The following is a 22,835-nucleotide window of genomic DNA, read 5'->3' as shown; positions in this document are numbered from 1 at the left end:
GATAACTACGGTGCGGTACATCAAAACTTACATAACAGACGGATGACTGAACTCTTTTATTCCCGGAGTAGTTTGTGATTAGTTCGTTAACTCGTTGCTAATAACAAAGGGTGTGTGCTTTTGTTTGAAAACCGAGACCAAATGGTATTGTAACGAACACGTGTTATTTTATTACTCGTTACTTCGACATCTTTCAAATTTCAACGATTTTGTTTCGTTTGAAATTTCAGTTGCCCTTTTTCCACCCGAGAACTTTTTTTTAACGAGAATATAAAATAATAGCCAGTTAAATTTGAAATCTATGTGGCGGATGTGGTATGGAGATTTGGCTATATTGATTACAGAAATAATCAGGATGCTTGCTGTTGCAATCGTCCAATGTATTTCAAATCAATTTCTTAAATAACTGATAACGTCGATAAACGTCCTTACAGGAGATTTTATTCCGCTGAAGTAAATCGCTTGTAGATACTCGACAAAGACTCGTAAATGCTTTCGTGTCGTGATAATCGCCTACCAAATGATTACTCGTATTATTCGTAACTAACTAGCGCTCGCGCTCGTGTCCGCTTATTTACACTGGTCGAGGGAGAGTCAGAAAATTCGAATTCACGTTTCATCGAAGGTTGCACGTAGAGGCGACATTGTTTTGCCCGGAGTTTGTTTATCATTGCGTTTCATGCGTCAAGGCGGTGTCGATGTCCCGAGGCAAAACAACGACATGAGTCGCTCTCGCTTCGCTTCGTCCTATAACCATGTGTCACCACATTTATCTCTAACAATTATCGACGCGAGCAGAAAATATACATTTGTACGTTAAAGTATCGAGTTCTATATTTAATCAATTGCTTAATATTAATTTTCCTAATAAGCATGACGAGAGAATCGTGCACCAACGAATTCACTCGTTCGTTCGCCTCGTCATAAAATTCTAGTAACGAAACTCTTCATCAAAATAACATAAACAACCTGTCGTCACATTCGCTCTGACATTATCAAATTCTCAAACGCCCAGTATCCACTCGCGTCGATCGAAAACCCATTAAACATCCAATTCGAACGCCAAACCTTTCGAACAATCCCAATTCGAACTGCAGCATCGTGCCGCGCGCTGCTGTTTACGATTTCCGTTTTACTACTTCCTGTGGCCGGGCAACGGGATCGAAATTGCCAGTAATCCATGGCTCAGCGATCGCTACTCACGATCGAAACGCGTTATCGACCAATAGGGAACGATAACGCGGTCACGAAATTTTAAGGATTCCAATTCGAAACACCAAAAGGATACCAATGTGAAATGTTGGTAGGGAATGTTCCGAACTGATGGAAACATTTTTGATGTTAGCAGATTCGCGGCTGATGGTTCTGACGCTAGAGCCTTGGCTAGACGCTGCCTACAATTTCCATAAGTTCAGGGCTGACAGCCACAAAATTCTGTTATCAAAACGCGACTGAATTTAAAAGTATTGTTTTATTATATCACGATTTCATTATTTACAACCACTTGCCCTAACCGCTGAATTTCTGTTGCAAATGGGCCCGCCTTTTTCATCCAGCCACGATAACTGAAAAATATATGTCTCTTATTTTATCTTCCGCCCTCGTTTCTTCTAAATCCGTAGCGAAGAAGCTGCGGATGGGATTTCCCGCTCATACGATGTGTATAACTGTCTATGTGTATAGAATAGGGAATTCCAACAAAAAGCGCGTTGAGGTATTGAAACACTGGATAGTATACGGTACATTGTGTAGCGAAGTAAAGCCAATAAATTAACAATCAATTTGCATTCTTTGACCAACTGCGTAGGGGATTAACTGTATTGCGGAATATCGTAAAATTATCTCAATTTCCATTGCGTGGAAATTCCTTTTTAAGGTGAAAGATATGCCGAAAATCGTTAAATATGATAATTTGGCGGCAATTGAAAAAAATTTTACGCAATGACGCGAATTCATGTCAGCGGAAACCAAAAACAGAATCTAAAATGACGCGAATACGCATCGGTGGCAACCGAAAACAGAATTCGAAATGACGTGAATTCACGTCAACGGTAGCGAATGTATTAATGCGAGCAGTGACTCGTAATAGAGAAACATTCTTATAATTCTACCAAACACCGCAAGTAGTTTTAGTATCTTCACCCCTCGAAATCACCATTTTTGCGGGTTTGGTTTGATGCTTCAAGCATCCAGGCGACGAGTTGTAAAGTTTTCGATCCAGAACCGCCTGTAAGACAAGGTTCTCATAAGAAACCGCTTCGTCGGATGGTCGAAAGGAGTTTTCAGCGTCGCGTCAATCGAGAAGTTTCTGGTTCTCCTTGGAAAAAGTCCAGCTTTGACCAAACAGTTTTTTTTACCTGCAATCAGCCAAACTTCCTCGGAAGTTTGATCATTTTGCATTACATAGCGACGAGTTTAATCGTCTTTTTCCTAGACGTTCCTTCTTTCAAGTTTTTGCCTTCCTCTTTGATTCCTCTGTAAATCGATGCATTTTTCCTAGAAACTTCTACTTTCTTTTTTTTGAGTACGTTTAGTTGATTGTCTCGGGTAATTGGAAATGTGGAGAAAGCTGGTTCAAGCTTGTTAAGATATATCGAGCGGTTCTGGCAATTTTGAAGATTAATTCATCTTGTGGTCAGAATACAAGCGACGTGAGTTGCGATAAATCAATTTAAGATTTAATCTGCTGTCTTACAATATCAAAATTATGGATCCCATAAAACGAAGACAGTTTGTATCTAAGATGAATGTTAACTTGAGTTTACTTTCAGCTCACATAGTTCTAGATTAGTGAATGCAAGTTGTCGCCATTGTTCTCTATCGTCCACAAAAATACTTAAACAATTATTTATTGCGCAAATCTTCAGCCTTCGTAAATAACAATAAATCCGTGATTAAACGTCTCATCGGTAATCTCTATTTCTTGCTTCCCACTCATAAAAGCAAAAAAAAAAAAAAAAGAAGAAATAATTCCGTCGCAGGTAATAATTTCTATTTTTTAATATGGAAATATCTCGAGAAAGTTTATTCGTTGGATTATTAAAAAATAATCGACCGCGAATGTTACACCGAACGTCGTTTCGTTCAGCGTAATTAAAATATTCCGTTACTGCGCCACGTTTTTCCATTACGATTTCGAACATTAACACGTGTTCAACACGAAAGTACGTATGTTTCGTGGATCGCTCTGCAATTACTCGCCACGTAGAATTACGTCGTTTAGTTTTTGTTTCGACGGAAACGTTCGCAGTATCGGGATTCCGGATTCATTTTGGCGAAATATGGCTAGGTCTAGATTTATTGGCGCGAATTTCGTTGGACGGCACGGGTTTTCAAAACGAAGTAAAAAATTAAGGGATAACATTTTTTTTTTGTTTTTTCGTTTTTCAAAGCGATCAAACGGTGTATGTAGCTTGGATTTTTCTTGCATGTTCGATTCATTTTAGAACATATATTTTACATTTACATTCGATACATTTTCGATGTGATTAAAAAAAAAAAAAGAAAATTATACTTTATAAATAATTAATTAAATCAAGCGATAAATCTATGTCTTATAAACTAATTTCGAATTTCAGTACCATTATATCCAATCACTATGCCGATGATTTTACAATCCGTGCGAGAACTCGTTCAACGAAAATTTCCTCCCTATTAAAATTGTTAAAGATTAATCGTTTCAATTTTCCGAAACGTTCAACATTCGTACCGCGATGCAAATAAATTAAATTCACGAGTTACTCGGAAGCGCAAAAACGAGGTTGCCGACTAAATGTCAAACCCGATGATGAAACAACGGTTAATAACGCAGGCAATGCCGTGTAAATGTCACCAAGAAGTACGAACAGACGCGTGTACAGTGTACAATGTACATAAATGGCGTCTACAGAGAGACAGTGGGTCGGCCGCTGCAATATCTTCGAGATTATTTCCTTTGGCGTAAGTTCCGCCATCCAATGTGACTTCCTGCGCATCCTCTCCATTTAGAGGAAATCAGAAAAGCTGGCCATATTTCGGAGTTTCTATAAAAGGGCCTCGTTTTGTTCGAAGGAAATGATTAAAGCGCTATTAACACTTTGAAGGCCACGTCGAAATCACATGTTTCGCTCAGGACGCCACGACAGTATTTTTTTTATTCAAAGCATATTGTTACGCCACGAGGCTTAGTAAAGGTCGTATTCCTAACCGTCGCTCGCGGTCCTACAGCGTCGCAGACAGATCGTCGTACCTGCCCGACGAAATATATACAATGTATCGACGAGCGCATTGTCGTCACCAAGCAGCGAGTTCCAGAAACGTCGATTTCGGTCCGTTATTTCATGCACACAAAAAAGGTGGCGTGACCCGAGCGTATTGGGGGTCGTCTCCGAGAGAAGACAAAGAATTGCTCTAAGGGCAATCAGTCTCTTTTGAAAATTCTAACTGCATATATCGAGAGGTCTGACGAATAAAGTCGCCAAGTCTACCGAATATCGAGAAATATCAAAAAGTCGAGTCGAATTTCTGTGACGCATTAACCGTATTTATCGCTAAATAATTTCTCACGCTTTATTATTATATTATTTATTGTTAAATGTACAAGCTATATTAATACAGTGTTAAATTCATCGAACCACCTCTGTTATCTTAATCGAAACAGGGGAACGACTAATATACGAATCGTAGCGAGAATTTACGCCTCTCGCTCGCGCGTTTTCCTCGCGACCGCGTCTCTCCGCGAACGGTCGTAACACATATAATGACAAAATAATAATAAATTGATGACGTAAGACAACATTCTTCCGCAATAGACCGTTTATCTTGGTGGTCACGGGTGACCACCGCGGCACCTTGGTAATAGTTGATAGCGACATATTATAACAAGGCTTCGTTTCTTTCAACAAACCATTCGCATTCGTCGTAAACAAACCGTCCAGAATATATTGTCGAAATGCGTAGAAGATGTTAGTAAACAGTATTTGCTCATTCTATATATAATAGTAAGGTATGTTTATACTTCACTAACTTCAATCATATTATAAAGCAGCATTTACGATTATTTTCTAAGGTGTGTTTATAATAATATTCGTAGATTGCCCCTCAAAGATACGGGTGTAAACACAGTGCTCCGTTAGATGCAAGATTTCTTTTCATTTTTTTAAATTGATGTTCTAATAAAAATGTTTTCAATGTGTTCAATGGGGCACTTTTTATTTCAAAGTATCTTCTATTTATCGGTTATATTCAAAATGCCCTAACTATCAATTTTCATTCAATTTTGACAATTGTAAGAAGTTCAAGCGCTCCGGTCACCAAATAAAAAAATAAAAAAAGGGAATTGAAAATGTAAATAAAGGATAAAAATAAAAAATAAAAAAATAAAAAAAGGAGAATTTATTTATTAACACTTCTTTTTCACTGGCTACGATTTGCTTCTGAACTCTAGGCGCGACCTTTCAAGACTGAAGCTCTTACAACTTGACTTTCGGCGGAATCTGATTCTTTTTCTTTGTCATCCCTCGATATCCCCACTATCCACGCGTTTGTTAGGCGTTCTCGATCATTTGGCGAAAAGACCGTTGGGATATCGAGGGTTCATTAGGCACTTTGCTTCGGCGACATACATTGTCATCACATTTTTATTTTCGTCATCACCTCATCGGTTCCGCAGTGCGGCCTGGTCTCTCGCGTGGTTGGCGTCACAGTGGCGTCACAGGAGAAATCGTGGCCGGTCATGTATTGACGAACGTGGCAGTCAGTAGTGGCAGTGTTAAGTAAATTTGTAGCGACGAAGTTGTAGCTGCAGTTGGCTTCTCTTATTCGCAAGTTTACGAAGTTTCGATTCTAATGGGACGCTGTTAATGTTTGTAGAAATGAGAATCGATGAGCAGATACTGAGGATTCGTGACACAGAAATTCATTAACATACGCGATTTGTTGGAAAAGCAACGAGATTGACTGTTTTACGGTCTGAAATTGGCAGCGTTGATTAAAAACAAATAAATACAAGTTTCTGAATCTGTTAGCACGTCCACCGTCGTATTAGCGACGTTCCTCTGAAACTACCATATATAAGTTGGAAATAAGATCCTCTCAAAAGATTGGACGCGCAAGAAGCTCCGTTCTCGAGCAATCTCATCTGCAAAGCCAGCGAAATATCGTAAGCGATTTTCTCTAGAAAGGCGTCGCTATTCTATCAGTCGATCGCTTATCAATCGATTCGATTCCACCAGACGATCTTTCTGTCAGCTCGGAAACGTATTGTCCTCCGGAAGCGATCAAGCTACCGCCTGATATCTCCGAGACTTTCCTTGCGAACGAAAACAAATGGGTTGCGAAATTTTCTTTACCACCTTCATGGACATATGGAGCTCTCTGAGGAAAATAAGCCATTGTTTCCATTAAAAGTATCGTCTCAGTATCTCTATATAAGTTTATGTATAGAATTGTGACGCACTATAAAATATATGTTCATACGTTTTACATGTTTTATATGTGTAACATTTTTAGGGTCGAATTCAGGTTGAAAATTCTCGTCAACCTATCAGAGCTTTATTTTTGTTCGATAGAAATGACGTTATCGATTCACAAGAGAGAAACTGGGCTACTTGTTGTCCCCAGAGACTTGCATGTAATTAACAAAACTCATTATGAGCATCCATCGTTTATGTATATGTAGACAATTTATCGCGGTAATTTCGTTCGTTTCGAAAATACGAAATACTTCGAAACAGTGTTTTTAAAATTCGTTGGGTGTAGATAAATTATAACGGGATAATTTCAGATTTGCATTATAGTTGAATAAATGATCGTAGAACTGCAAATGCTCTTCCAATTGTGTGACTTTTTATTTTCTACAGAAAGCACAGAGTTCATTACAAAAAATTGTTGGTTCGTTTGTTAAAAAATCAAAGTTGAATATATTCAATTTCTTTTTTTTTGTTTTTTTTTTGTATCCTAACTTGCCACATGTAGCAATAAAGAAAACGTATTTTTTCATTGAACTTCTTCCAACGACAATTTTTCCATTTAAAAATGGCGAAGATATATCTTCCCTTTATAGAGAGCTAAATAAAAACTTGGATGCTACCTTGTTCGCGAGCAACAATTTACGAGCTGTCGCGTTTAACGAGTACTCTTTACGGGCGAGTCGTTATTTAACGATTGCTGCTGCACAGGAACGAAGCTACACCCTGTTTCCCAGTCTATTCAACCCTTTTTATATGGCTAACATCGACAAAAGAAAAGGAAAAGAGTGCTGGAGAGAGAAAGGAACGAAGGAATATTCCGTTTAATGGTCCGCGATAAAGCCACGATCGCTTCGTCAAAAAGCACTTTACGCTTGGCCAGGTGTCCGGCAACTTTACGATTTTTATGAAAGCTCTAAGCTGGACACGGCCGCAGTTTATATTTATTTATGGCATGACCGAGCCGCAGCGCGAATTCGTCGTTTTCGACTTTACACTCAAATCCACTTCCCCGGGAAATCGTACGTCCAATTTCTCTGCTCTTTTTTCCCCGAACTTTATGGGCTGAAACTGCTACTTTTTTCTCCTTTTGCTTTTTCCCTTTTTTTACTTCCCATTTTCGATTTATTTACTTAGCTTTTTTTTTGTTTGTTTGTAGAATACAAAGTTTGGAAGATATACGGTTACACAAAACGAAATTCCTTGCGTAGATTTTGGATTGCGATTTGTTCGCAAATAAGTTTCTCCTGGGAAAATATATTTTCCGGGCGAAAAAATGGAGCTGATATAAGCTAATAATACATATATCTAACATTAAATGACACGTGGAAAATGAACTGAAAACGCTATCAAATATTCTACCCTTTACTATAACGCGTCAACAAAATTCCACTTTTTATTTCCATCTTTTATTTTCTCATTTTTTTTTCTCATTCATTTGCAAAACGAATTAAAATCTCCGTTCTTTGCTATCACGATCCACTCGACATTAATCTCTAAACTCGAATGTACACAAATTCCCTCAAAAACCCTCCGCTACTACACATCCCTGGAACTTGTTTGGCCTTCAAAAGGGTGGCATGAGCACGGGTAAATCGTGTAATCGCTCTTTTGTAGCATAGCTGCGAACTTTCATTGTCGATTCGTTTGTGTACGGATCAAAACTCGCGAAAATTTCGTGGTACTGTTTCCAGCAGGCGTATTGTGACAGAAAAAAAGAAAAAAATAAAAAATAGAAAGAAAGAGGGAAGGGGAGAGTTGAAAAGGATTGCAACGCCTGAAAATGCTCTAATCGTGATCCTTTAATCCTCTTAGTGGAGGAACGCGAAAAGAAACGACGAAAAAGTGGTGGAAAATTTATTACGTGTTTTACGTTGAAATAATATCGAGACTGATGAATGCTGGGGACGAGACGACTCGCAAAAACTTTCGACGAATCCGATTTCTACACGTCTTTTTTCTTCTGTTTTTTTCAAGCTGAAATTGCGACGAAACAAAGAAATTCTTCCAAAGCGTCATTCGCGAAAACTCGCGACAGTCACGCCGATTTTTATTGGATTAATTAAACAGTATCGGACGAGCAACGAGTAGCGTAACATGGCGTGATCTAATGCGCGGTAATGAAGCTGCCGATAACGAAAAATGGATTTCGAGATATGGGGACGGTTAATTGGAAGATGTTCGCTGTTAATTTTTTGGTCCATGGAAATATTCGAGGATCCCTCTGGATTATCGATAATCGAGCTGCTCGTTAACCCGAATTCAGCTGAGTTTTGCCGTAGGTGCTGTATCACGTTTGAATTTGGATTCGCTGGACTTTAGGATCCTGTCAGGTATTTTTTAAGCACGATCTTCTTTTATTTCTCGTACGAAGAATTAGCTTGCGAACAATAAATAATAACTCTAATACATATATCTCAGCATAATATCAGAGAACGATAATATTAAGCTCATCCTTTATTCGTTGTACGCGAAAAATTTATTTCCATCGTTTCGTTCTGCGCAATAATATGCTCGATAATTCTATAACTAAACGATCGAAGGAACCGATTCATCTGGTCTACGAAGGTTAATATTCATCCGCCACTGACTGATAGAGGAACGAGTGGATGAATTTGTAATAAAAAGATATATTGAAATATGTATAGGTATAGCGCATGCTGATCCAGATCCTCACTCTTACAGTGTTACAATACAATAGGAAGAATTATAGGGAGCAGGTTCATATATTTATAGCAAAGGATATTACCAAAAAGTTAACTTTGGTGTGTAGCTCTAGCTGAAGGCTACAAGAAACAGCAATAGAAAACTGTTTACAGATCGTTCGTTTCTAGACCTTGTAACCCAAAACAAAATTTATATTTAAAGGCACAATAACATGGACCTTTTCTTATTTTGAATTTTTTGTTTCGCTAAATTCTATTCTCTTCGTAACAGCGGTCTCCATGTCACGGATATACAAAAGAAAAGATGTAGAGTAATTACTTCAACAATTTTTTAATATAATAAAATTACATATAATAAGATTTCGACGAAGGAAAACCAGAAATATCGAGCAACATCGAAGCATACCACATTTATCCGCTTTTAGTCGCATCATCGCCGTTTCTTAACGGGGATTCGTCGGGTTCTTTTTATCTGCGGCACAAAACACGGCCACGAGAAGATTTAATAATTATCGGGATTTCACCAGCGAAAATAGTGGAATGAAACGGGCGGTATGGTTCCCCATTTAACCATCGGTCTATCCCGTGGCGGATACTTAAATGAACCGCTTTCAATCTCGCGGCAGAATCTGAATCGAGCATTCGTCTGGAATTTTCCTGACGCTGAAGAGCCGACGACGGGGCTCGGATATTTTTAAGATCATTTGTTATCCGGATTAAGCGTTGAAAAGCGTCCTTCTCATTTCTTGTTTCCGTCGAAGCGTAGGTTCGTTCTTTACACGAAGACGGATGAAAGGTCTTCCCTGCCGTCTGAATTAGCAAGGAATGTTCTCATCGGACAGCTGATTACGTTGGAATTAAGGTGAATGGCAGAAGATAGAGAGCATAGTTTTGAAGTTTTATATTAGTTATTAGATTTCTGGCTGGATTTCACATTCATTCTCAAGATTAATATTTTGAATGATTATTTTACAGAATTCCCGTGATTCATGCATTTTGTTGTTTTTAAAATATACTTTACAAATATTTTACCATCAATACTTTCTATAATCGTTTTTTGCTTTATACCTTTGGTTTTTTACAGGTCGACTTTATTTCCTTTATTTGTTCAATGTATGCTGTCATTTTAAGCCGGAAAAACGAATTGCCCTGTATCAGCTTATGGCGTTTTGCGTGCGAAATTTCGTTCCATTTGCTGGAACCGGCAGAATACGAATTATATCGTCATAGAAAATAATGCAGAATCGGTTCAACACTGAACGTACGCGGTGTACGAACACTTTTAGCGATTTTTTAATTGCGATATGCGCCCGAAACTCGCTACCGGAACGAGCTTTCAACTCGATATTTTAAATGTTAACGACCGTCGAAATATAATTTTTACTCTCTGTGCAATTACAAACGGCTGTTACGATATTGTTTCAAAGTGTTTCTCGTTCTAGATAATATTTTCGGTCGAAATCTGTGTTATGTAACATGCAATATTGCATAAAGAACAGTTTTTTTTTTTTTTTTTTAGAAATTTTGTTCTCCCTGTAGTTTTCGCTGTCCTCGATAGAGATTGTAAAATTCAGAATTTAGAAAGTATGAAATTTGGAAAGAATTGATTTCTTGTCATTAATGTATTGAGAATTTAATGAGAAATAATTTAGAAATGATATTTACTCTTTGACATTAATTAAACGTAATATTTTACATAAATCTATTCTATTCTATTATGATCCTTGATTTAACAAGCCTTTCAAGGGCAGGACGTATAATGACTGTTCGTATTAAAGTCACAATCAAAGACGTAACTCGTATCTGCCATAGCGTAGTATTCCCCATTGTGCACATTGTTCCTACGTATTAACAGATGAGCTTGACGTGTCAAGCTCTGACAAGATTTGCCTTCAAGGCCTGACATTCTATGAATTACAGGTTTCTGATATCAAAATCTTACGTTAATTTCGAATATAGGTATTCATAGGGTTTCTATAGAAATTACAATTTCGTATATTTCATCAGTTATCTCATTAAAATATTTTTAGAAATTTTAGGAAATTCTTTCTAATAAATGAACGTATATATTTCTTAATAATATATTCTGGAATTTATGTAACAATAATTGAGACGCTAATAAATTTGCAATAACACAATGTTTGCTTGTTTATAGAGGCTTTCAAAGAAACTGGCGCGTAATATTACGTTTCTGATCGCTATGATCAATAATTAGCATATATTAACGTGTACACTATTTTATCCATCAGGAAACTTAGCTAACATTAATATGTCCGTAATTATACTAATTAAGACCGTTAGCGCACAGAAGCACACAAACGTTTATATACGACTGCACAGATTAGAAACTCCGGTACGTATACGTTTATACCTTTTACACGCATATTTTCACTATCGCAACTAATTTATCAACGATCAATCGTAAAAAATAATCTCAAACAATGCCGTGATCAATTTCAGTTAAAATATGTTCGACGGTTGCCACGTAAATCCACGTTCATAAACAAGGTATCGATCATTTTTCAAACTGAACGAAATGAAGCTTCGATGAAAACCGAGGTATTTCAAAAATATTCATTGTTTATTAGTTTATCTCTGCAAAATTAAAATTTTTCGCGTAAGTACTTAATGTTGAAAATATTCTAAATACATTTGCAGTTCATTTAAGCACGACTCTCTTCAAGAAAGTATAGAAAATTGTTTTATTTGCTGGTTAAATTCGAGGTAAAATTAAATGAATTAAAAAGTAACGCGTTTTTGAGCGAGTGGAACGGATCAGGCTTACTGGTATATATTTGACAAGAGATAGAACGTGATTTCATGCGAACGAAGCCAAATCCGTTGCAATGAATCGCGATTCGAGCTTAATCGCGTGTTTCTATTGATTACACGCTCGTCCATAACATCGACGAGCAACAATTTAAACGAGAAAGCGTTTCCGATGGAAATATTGTGATAGTTGGAGAAATCGGCGCGAAATATTCGTCCGACGGATACGCGTTCACGCTTCGAATGATTAAATTCATATATTAGTTGCGCGCGACTAATTTTACGCTAATTGTTTCATCAAAGTGGAATAATTGTTGGAATAAGTGGGAATAATTTGATTGTTTTTGATTTAATTTGTACAAATTATATAAAAATGTGCATGTGCGAAGATATAAAATTTAACGAAGGAATTTGCTTCCATATTAAGATTCGTTTCCTGGAACAAGTGTTTCGTAAATTGTACATATTGTATAACAGAGAAAAAAAAAAAGATTTTATAAATCAAATACGTACTTGACATTATTTTCTTATCTTTGCTATTTTTTACACTTCAGAACTAGATGAATTCTCGAAAGTCCTTCTAGTTGCGACAAATTGCTGGAATTCGAGTGAGACGGATACGTAAACCCGTGTGAACTTGTTCGCCCCTTATGTAATTAAACACCTGTTCGAAGCATGAACCGGTCACTCACGTGTTACGAACTGCCTGACTTCCTTGCCATAGTTTCTCAGATCGGGGACACCTGTTTCAACGGTGCTCTCAAACGCAACAGCTGCCCGGGAAAGTCGTTCGCATACCGTTCCCTACTCTAATGAATTTCTCGTGGAAGCTAAAGACGTTATCGAGATACCAAAGTTTGATCATACGTCATCGATTAGACATGATATATGTAAGCTTTCCTATACTATAATGTAGACAGCTTTAAGACTCGTTCGAGTTTAAGCCTCTTTTAACTTACTAACTGACTAGAATATTGATATTTAATTTTCTCGATAAAGATATTTTCGTATTCTTCCTGGTCTTCAAATATAAATATCATACACAACAAGAACTGAGAGAGTCAGAGATCGTTTTGATTTTTTCAGTATGACGTAACAGTCTTAACACGTTCGTCGCCCAGCGTGATTCGGCCAAGTTTCCTGCGGGGCCCAAATCCGACCGCCGGTACGCAGAATGTAAATAGAGCGACAAGCAGGATATAATTCATCGTTTATCACCTTCGATTCATTGTTTATTTATTTCTGAAATGGAGAAAGCGATAAGCTTTCCAGTTGAAGTATTCCGAGGGATTTCATGGCAGATATCTCAGATCTTTCATTTAGTCGAGAAGCATACTTGTGAGACGTACATCAGTGATTTTTTCATCCTCAAAATGTTCAGTAAACAGCATGAATCAGTAGCGTGAGTCAGAAAGTGAGAAGAGTAGCGACGACGGAGTCTGTAACTATTGTTCGAAGTGCCCAAAATCACCCCAAATGTGTTTGGAATGTTTTAACGAATACCATGCGATATAGAATAATGTAATATATTATCCAGAATATTAGTTAATAAAAAGTATGGTATAATGTATTTTTAATATTTTTATGTTGTATATCCTATATATAATATCGTGTATTTAATTAACTCGAACAAGAAGAGCGTCACCATACTTTGGCGACGGGGTCCCCATGGAAGTATATCCGTCGCATAGATATGTGCTATAGATAGAAGAAGAACAGATGAGACAAAAACACGAAAATTCATCGTTATTGCGGCCGTCTGTACAAACGTAGGCAGCGAGTTTGACTTGAAGTAGCCGACAGTACTCAGCTGGGGGGTTTCTTTTAAGAGGCACGCCTGCTATTTAAGTCTGAACCCCCTTTGATTATTGGCGCGTACCTCGTTATCTTTGAGAAGCCAGCTTGCGTCCTACTCATTATACAGCATCGGGCAAAGGGTCGGAAGGAAAGTTCGGGTGAAACGTACACGCGAAATCGGTTTGCCCGGATGAGAATAGCGAGTTAAGTTGAAAGTGACTCCCTTAGCTGATCTAATGTCACCTTTGTTTCTGTGTATCAAAGAGGTGGCCTGTTTTATTACGCGAAACAATGCACGATGCTCTTCAGAAGGATTGAAAGCAAAGAATTGCCTCGAACGGAAGTGCAGAAGAGTATTTTATCGATTTTTTGAGCTTTTATTTTAAGAGAGAGATATTTCTAATAATTGAAAAAGATTGAAAGAGATAGCGACCGAAAGATATCGATTTTGGGTTAAGATGTAATGTAAGTACGTTTCAGTGAGTTTGCCGTTACAGTTCTTACAATGAGACGCCTTTCTGAACGTCTCACTGGTTCTTTAAGTTTACTCAATATCTGGTTTAACGTGACCTAAAATGCAGGCAGACGATATTATTGAGTATCGGAGATTCGGAACGATCACGTTTCCAATATACATATTACTCGACAAATGTACAAAAAGAAGGTTAATAAAAGCAACTCGAATCAACTTTGGTTTACAAATATTATCTCTGTTTCAAGCATTATGCCTCCAAATGAAAAATCTACATTTTACAAGAATATACATCGATTAATTACTGTAAATACTGTTAACATCAAATTTTGTTTAAACAATGAAAGTACAAGAAATTTTATACAGTACAGCTTTGTCTTATACAAACAATATTAAAATGACGCAAAATTCTCGATTGTTTTAACTACTCGAAAGCTTGAGTCGACAAATTTCGTTATTAAAATTATTAAATTATTCAAACTACTAAAACTTCCAAAAGGACAGTTTACAGAACGCGTGAACAAAACGCTATTGACAGCTTCCAAGGAATGTTATTGATTCTGTGTCTTGTTCATCTGTAAAAATATTAGAGCTAAAATTCTGAAATCTCTAAATGTTCCATTCACTTATTTGCATCAGACATTCAAAAGTTCCTCCTCGTTCATAGTTCTCAAATATCAAAATTACTTTCACCCCTCGATTCCGCCCTATGACTAAGAACGTGTAACGTTGCACATCGTACATACATACACACATAAGCTACGCTTATCTCTCTTTCATCAAAAGGAAACGATAACTCTTTACCCTTTCTAAGGACGACGAAACGAAATCGCCTCGCTCAGATCCCTTCAGAGAGATCTTGCGGTGTGCCAGGATTTCCGGTCCGCCCGCTGTCGCAGACGTCGTTAATGCTCGAGCACGCGATAAAGCCCGCGGTGATATTCCGTTGAAACCCCTCCGCATTTTTTCCCCCGTATTTTTCTCCTTTTTCACGTCTCCTTCTCTGGGTTCTTAACTGTAGATATCGTTCCTTTTTTCAATTCCTTTCATTTTTCTTCTTGCCACCCACGCCTTCGCTTCCCCTTCTTAAATCGCGCTTTTTTATCACGTTTCCTCTAACCCGAGCTTCAACATTCTCACTTCACGGCCTGTCATATTCTTTCCTTACATTTTTTTAAGAACGTAACGCGATACCATTATCTATTATTGCTTGCGCGTGTGATTGGAATTTTTTATGGAATTTCGGCTACATGCAAGCGAAGCACATTGTTGTGTATGGTTAGCGAGATTTTTACCGTACGATTTTTTAGTCTGCAATTCAAAACGTTGCGATAATTCTTTAGCATCTAAATTTGTTTTGAGGTAAGACCGCTTTGAAAATATTCCTAGTGTGAAATACTGCGTGACTCAGCTTCAAAAACGTCCGAACTTCGTTTAAAAAGCATCCAAATTACTGAGAAACGAACTCCTCTTAACAACTCGCCAACTTTTTTACCTCAGACGAATCAAACCGTCCTCATCTTCTTCTGACTTGGTTCAACTTCCAAACCAAACAAAAAAGAAGAAAAGAAAAAGAAAAAACATTTCAATTTCGAGTAAACATTATCCAACGACGTCGCAAAGACGTCGACAACTCCGTCGTCGTACCAGTTCCTCATTAGCATGTCTGCCCCTCTCGTTAACCCGAGCGGTCGCGCAACCTTTGCGTCGTAAATCAAATGAATAATTAGCCGCGGAAGTTCGGGGCCGCTTACCTGTATAAACAGAGACAAGTCGTCGCCTAACAGCATGTCCCTGCAGACGTCTCTAGCGGTGGTATCCAGAGTGAGATAGACGAGGCTGCTCTCGATCCCGGTGTGTATCCTGACCCAACCACTTCCGCCGGTGACATCTACACCGACACCGGAGTCCCAAGAGGAATTAAAGGTCTCTTGGAGTCCGGCCACTTTCGAGTTGGTCAGCTCCGACAACGAGCCGCTACTGTTTTGCATAAAGTCATCGAAGCTGTCCCTCTTTTTCTTCTCTTCGTTCCTCGAGTCCTCGACCGTAGTTGTTCCTCCTTCTATTTTTTCACGATCAAATTTATCGATAGTCTCGTCGAGATTTTCCAGAATCTTGTGAGTCGTCTGATCGATAGCCTGGCTACGTTTCTCCTCTCGAGACCTATCATCAGTCTGATCGATTCCAGCCGCACGCTCGGTCTCCGTTTCGTCTCGATCTATCGCCTCTTTCGACGTGCTCGTCCCACCTCGATCGTCTCCGTTTGCCAACTCGATTCTCGTTTCGTTAGACCGATCGCTGTAGGTTTCTGGATACAATCTGGAGTTCCCTAGACAATCGGTGTCATCGTTGATCGTACCGTCTACGTGCCTTTTCGACTCTTCCTGACCATCGTCGTCCTCGATCGGGTAAAAAACACTCTTCCTTTCCTCGTTTTGTATTGATCTACTACCGTATTCGGTCCTCGTAGCCGTCCGCCTATCCTTATCGTCGTTGATCTCGCAGAAACCCGGTTTCGGAGCCATGATGAAGTTCTCATTATCGCGAAGGATTCTCGATTTCGACAGCGTTTTCGTCGATCGTTTCTTGTCCAGCGCGTCCAGTCTATGATCCTTCGAGACAGTCAATTTCTCGCAGTGATCCTTGGAGAAGGTGAACTTGTCGATGTCTAGCTTTCGCTGCGTCAACAGATCTTGACACGATCTCTGAATTACGCATTCTGTTTTTGTTCTTCCCTTTCGTCTGGCTTCCGCGTATACGTACTCCTCTTTTCGCGGCTCCTTTTCTTCCTTCAAGGACGATCGACATCTGCCACTCTGCTCTTTCGAGGTACTTTTAGACAGAGTATCCTTCGCCTCTTTCAAATGATTCTTGATCCTAGATTTCTGCTGAAATCGCTCGTAGTTCGCTAGGATCTTCTGGTTCAGTTCGTGAATCACCTCCAGTCTCTTGGAGATCGAGTCGTTAGTTTTGTCAACCTTTTTCCTGCCCCACTTCCCATTTACGCTCTCGTGTTCGTCGTTTTTCCCGCACTTCTGCGACTTGGTCCCAGAAGACAGCTGTCGCCTCTGCTTCGTCGATTTTCTGGACCCAGCGGTCCCCTTGCTGGGGATTCCTATTTCATACTTCGAATCGCTTTTGATCACGTTCTCTTCTTCCTCCTCCGCCCCTGGACGCTCGATCACGTCCACATCGATCGACCACGAGTCTTTCCGTCTCTTCTCCGCCTCCGGCTGAAATCCCGATACGTTCATGAACTGTAGACTCGTCTTGCCGATTTTCCCATTCTCTCGGCGCTCTTGCTTATCGACCATCACCTGTCTGCCGTTGGTCTCCGGCTTCTTCCGATTTCCACTCAATTCTATTCCTTTCTTCGCGTCCGGCCGAACCTCCAGCCCTGGACTGGATCCACTGCTCAGGCTGATTCTCTCGTTCAGTTCCCAATTGATCGATGCCTTACCTTTTGTATCGACCACGTTTCGACTAACTATCGGGCACAGACCGAGCTTCTGATTCAGATCTTGCTGGGGAATCGGTTGGTTGGCTGTGTTTGCGTTTAGTCGAACCTTCAGTCCCCTAGTCGAAGACAATCTGCGGGATCTCCTAAGCTTGTTTGACGCAGTACTGCCTGGGGATCCGCTCGCTATCACCATTTTGATTGCGGATCATTCCTCTATTGTATGGGAGGTTGACTCTACTGGATAATGAGATTAAGACAGTATCTTGTGATTGATTAACCGAGTTATGGGCTGGATTGTTTGATTCTGAAGGGATGTCTCGGTGGTCCTGAATCGCGCTTCATGGTCGTAGGATGGGCTTTGTCGGAGTGAGTGGTGTTGACGAATGGCCTTTATGCGAGTGTCTCTTGATATTGAAATATTCTATCTGAAAGAATAGAATGAATCGGTTGCAGTGTTTGAAATAATTAAAGAGCAAAGCTTCTACCTTAAACGTCTTTTGTTTTAAATATTCTGTCAATTGTATGTTCAATAGTATGTTAATTATAAGTGATATGTAATTAAGTATTTACTATAGTATAAAATTATAAATTTCAATGGGAATGATTAATTATTGAATGTTAGCGAGGACGAATTTCTATCATTATTTTTTGAGTCATATTTATATTTAAAATTTCTGCAAGAACGAACTAAATTTCGACGACAACACGTCACTTCCAATATAGAGACGCATTGAGTCATGAATACATGAAATTTCATATCAAAGAAAAATTTCCGCCCAGCTTCCTGATACGAAACTTTTGAATATGGCACGATTCAATCGAGAATATTCTACGATTCGTAACACTGACGTAGAGATAGATAGGGCGAGTGTCCTTGAAGCTAGTATAAATTTGCGGATGCGGCGATAAACGAATCCCTGTCGGTGGGCCCGACGATAGATAAATAGAAAGCAAGATACGTGATTTGAACGAGCAAGCTCGACACGTTTCCTTCGCCGTTCCCTTCTGTGCGCCTTGCACTATTTCCCGGTTATATGTACATATATGTATCTGTATTTCGGGCAATTGTGTGAAATGTAATTTTCCGAAGATACGATCGACGCTTCTGGTCACCGATATCACGAAGAAAATGAGAAAAATCGATCTAGTATAACTGATGTCGATTTTGTTCGTGCAGCAAGGAAAATTTATAATTAATCACAAAAATATCGAAACTACGATTTTGCATCGTAGCGTCGTAGCGTAGCTTTCGGTATTATAAAACACGTCTGATAAAAATGATACTGGTTTGTTGTATCATATACCTTATACAATATCAACGAGGAAAGTATGAAAGAAGAAAAATCTTGCGACGACAATTCTTAACGAAGAACCGAGGAATCGACATCAACGGGAACAAAGGAATCGCTCGATCCGCGATGTTGAAAGAACGACGAAGCCAAGTTTCGTCGATTGGTCTCTGTTTAATTGGAAACGCGAAAGGTTAAGCGACATCTGAAGAGTTTTCTTTTTTTTTCGAGTTCTCTTCTGGCTCGTCTGCAAGCAATTTCTCTCTAGATACATCGACAAAAACGTATTCCACGTTGCACGCTGTTCTACATTTACCGTATAGTATGCTCTGTAAAACATTCTGAAATAGCGCCATAATAAGGTAAGGGTATCGTGTTTATACTGGTAAAGTTTAAGATAGATTGAAGAATGTACGTATTTATTGTAAAAATACACTTCGTAAAAATCATAGAAATATTTAAATAGTCAGTTATTTATTATATTAATAAGCCTCGATATACAAATGTGGTAAGATAAACATCCGCAGCCTACTCATTACAGCACTAACGAAGCTGTAAAAAGTTTCGCATAACGCAAGTAACGTATTCACAAAACTTTCTTATGGTACATGTTCAAGTACTTTCATGAGTCACTGTATTTCAGCGTTAACGAGACACGGAGAAAAACGCCCCTAACCTAAGGGGAACGAGAAACAAACACAGTCTGCGGTTTTAAGAAGTTTCTTCTGTACGAAGAACAAGAGAATTCCTCTCGTTGCGTCCTTTTTTCCCGCGATTCAACTGAGCTACGGCGATTTGATAAATACTTAGAAGACAATGACACGAATTACCATTGTTCCCATGCCGGGAGAATGACTGTCTGTATTCGAGGAAACTTATTGCTCGAGCATAGTCAGCCATTAATTTCAATTGTTGGATGTGAAACGCTAATTTCATACCGTCTTCTCGTGGAAATACTTCCTCGGATGAAACGTCGACAATTGCTTTGCCTCCCGATAAGTTTCTTTCGTGTAGAGTTTAAAAAGTCAATGAAAATTCCCTTTTCGGAAAAAGTGGAATCTATTTAATGAACAAATTGAAGAAAAAAGCTGAATAGAAAAATATAAAAAAAAAATCAAATAAATTATATTCCTATTAGAATGTAAATGTAACAATTATATGCAATTATATTGTTCTAGTAAGGACAAATAAGTACAAGTAAACTGATATGATCGGCAAATCTGACATTAAATATACCTTAATTTCATTTAGTGTTCTATCTCTAAAAATACAGAATTATACAAAATTATTTTCTGGAGGATTCCATTTGCCTCATCTTCAACGCACATTAGCGAGATAAACGATTGAATCTCTATTTTATCGAATTCTCGTATTTTTCATCGGTTTAACGAAGTCCATCAGAGAATCTTCTTATCTCAATCCCTTAATATCATTAAATTCGTTGATACGCAGGATTACTCTCGATTTAACAAACATGAAGACTCGAGAGCGATAATTCTAGTTCCATGTTTGCGCGTGTTTGAACAGCCACCGCAGTATCGCAGTTTCAAATATTATCGAACAAATATTTCCCATCGTATCGTTCTAATGCGTTGTAGAATTCATTATCGATTCATTGTCGTCGACTACATCGGCTGTGCATCGACGGATCTTCGAGATCAATTTTGTTTCGAACGAACCAATGAAGCAAAGTATAGTCGATTTGCGAAAACGAAACAGCGGATATTTATGCAAATCCATATCGTCGTAGAGTTTTGCTTAGAAATTTTAATTGAGTTAATGAAATTGGATTGGATACGCGAATGGAAGTGAAATTTGTTAAAAAATTGGAATTTTCTGCTAAAAAGTAAAATGTATCCATTGTGTATTTTTGATTGTTTGAAAATTGTAAATTTGTGAAGAAACGACGAAGAAACGACGTTTGTATTAAAGAATATTTTTGTTTACTGATGCAATCATAATTCTACGACACGGTTAATGCAAAGCACGAATTTTGAATTTGCTTTAATATGCAGTTCAAGTCCTTTAATACGAGAAATTCATGGAGGAATGTTCATGTGAAGTAATAATTATGTGCGTTAATAAACGAATGCCTTGAATTTTCATGCATTCATTACGAAAGTCAATACGTAATATTCATCTGATTTCTATTATTTCCATTCTTCGCGAATGAATTGAAAGCTCCGTCGATATCTCGATTGAAAAGAGGATGCAATCACATCATCATCGAACAAAAGTAGATTAGTAAATCAAATTTTAATTATCCTCTCATTTTCTTTATAATTCTTGTCATAATTATAATACTCTCGTCATCGGATGAAAGTGACGAAAGGGAGTGCATTGCCTATTTAGATTGCACAAAATATACTTTCGAATACAAGTTAATCTTACGACATACAACTTGTTTAACAATACAACATTTTAAATCGTTTGGTATTCTAAAGTAATATTTGAAACTCGTGCTACCAAGTCTTGGTACAAAGTTTACATACGTAGTTTTCGTCCAACCGTCGTAAGCAAGGAAAGAAATTAAGAATTCCTTATGTCAACGTCGAACGATTCCGGGCATGTGGAAGTACCAACATGACGCATCCACACACGCATGGAATACTAAATAACATGGAGCACGATCGAGCTAACGAACGAAGCTAGCCTTCATACGAGACTAGGATTTCTTTCATACGTTCATTCAGAATGCAAAATACTTGACACAAATATCGATCAACACTTACATCGTCTGTACTAGCCGGCACACAAAGCAACTCCACCTGCTCGTGCTCTTCTGATAACAAAAGACACTCGAAACGCACTTCGTTCCACTTTCACAGTCAGCAAGGATGCAAGAAAAAATCTCACCGTTGATGTTCAATCTTTCATCATCGTCGATTCGCAAGTGTTTCAAAATCTCGTTAGAGGCAACAGATTACTATGTAGGGTGTTTAAGGTTTTTCTTGATGTTCAGATTGTCGCATCAAGTGTCAACAGCACCTAATTACATAACAGCACTAGCAATTGCCTGAGTCGACGTCATCGATCGAACTTAATTACATACGTCACGATACCGATTATCGTACGCGTCACCTAATTACTAATCAACCTCGCAACCTCCAGTAATCTCTACGTAAATACGTCCAAGTACCACTACGTTATAAAAGCTGGTTATAAAAGACAACATATAAAGGCGTTACAAAATCAACCCATCATCAACCAGTCATTGATCAAAATTCGAAACACTCATTAACGTAATACTTTCACAATCCTTAACCGATCTCAAAAAGCACACGTCTAATTGCATCGAATTTCCTATTCAAGGATTCACTATCCTGGCCAATTAAAATTCAAAACTCGCAATTATGAAAACATCACATATACATAATTTTATCGAAAGATTCACTATCGTCACAAAACCAATCCATATCCAACGTCACCAACTAAACTTTGGAACTCGCGATCTAAAATACTTTGGAACGACACGAGTCACGACACGGGCGTACGTAGCGAACGATCGCGGCCACTGGCCAGCTTTCAGGATCGTCGTCGACATCATGAATATATCGCCCGGCCACCTGTCTGTCTCTTCTACCTGTTGACCACGTTGTACGATGTTCGTACAACGTCCACTGGTTGAACAAAGAAAGGGAAAGGGACAATGAAACACGGAAGAGGGGAGGCTAACGCGCTAGAGGAGGACGAACGATGGATTAAGGGAGTAAGAGATGAAAAAAAAGACTAATAGGAGGGGGGAATCTGAAAGTACGAAGAAGAGGTGCATCGGACGAAGGACAGAGAGAAATAGGAAAGAGAGAGAGAGAGAGAGAGAGAGAGAGGGGGGGAGAGAGAGAGAGTTTGGGAGATGGAAAGAGTCTCCTCTCTTTTCCACGTGCTCGTTTCACGTGGTTTACGAGAAAGAGGAGAAGGGAGACGATTCTTCCAGCT

The 22,835-nt window shown here is 38.6% G+C and overlaps 1 protein-coding gene and 1 long non-coding RNA gene across 3 annotated transcripts in view; both read right to left on the bottom strand.

Moving 5' to 3' along the window:
* Phlpp (PH domain leucine-rich repeat protein phosphatase) overlaps positions 1-22,471 on the bottom strand; it is an 85,315-nt gene extending 62,844 nt beyond the window's left edge. The window contains exons 1-2 of one of the 2 annotated variants that reach the window (XM_072000728.1): positions 21,626-22,471; positions 15,905-18,014 (exon numbers count right to left, since the gene is read on the bottom strand). In XM_072000728.1, coding sequence (XP_071856829.1) covers positions 15,905-17,803 — 1,899 coding nt within the window. In that variant the 5' untranslated portion in view covers positions 17,804-18,014; positions 21,626-22,471. The remainder of the gene's footprint in view (positions 1-15,904; positions 18,015-21,625) is intronic. The other variant, XM_072000727.1, reaches the window with a different exon arrangement.
* Positions 10,786-12,761, bottom strand: LOC139985642 (uncharacterized). Its single transcript, XR_011799461.1, has 3 exons — positions 12,574-12,761; positions 12,395-12,478; positions 10,786-12,317 (listed from the first exon to the last, which is right to left on the bottom strand). It is a non-coding gene; the product is annotated as an uncharacterized lncRNA (long non-coding RNA).
* Positions 22,472-22,835: the final 364 nt, after the last annotated feature.

This window comes from Bombus fervidus, chromosome 3 (genome assembly GCF_041682495.2).
Source record: "Bombus fervidus isolate BK054 chromosome 3, iyBomFerv1, whole genome shotgun sequence".
Lineage (NCBI taxonomy): Eukaryota > Metazoa > Arthropoda > Insecta > Hymenoptera > Apidae > Bombus > Bombus fervidus.
The sequence above is the reverse complement of the archived record's forward strand: the minus strand, read 5'-3'. Positions and strand labels throughout refer to the sequence as shown.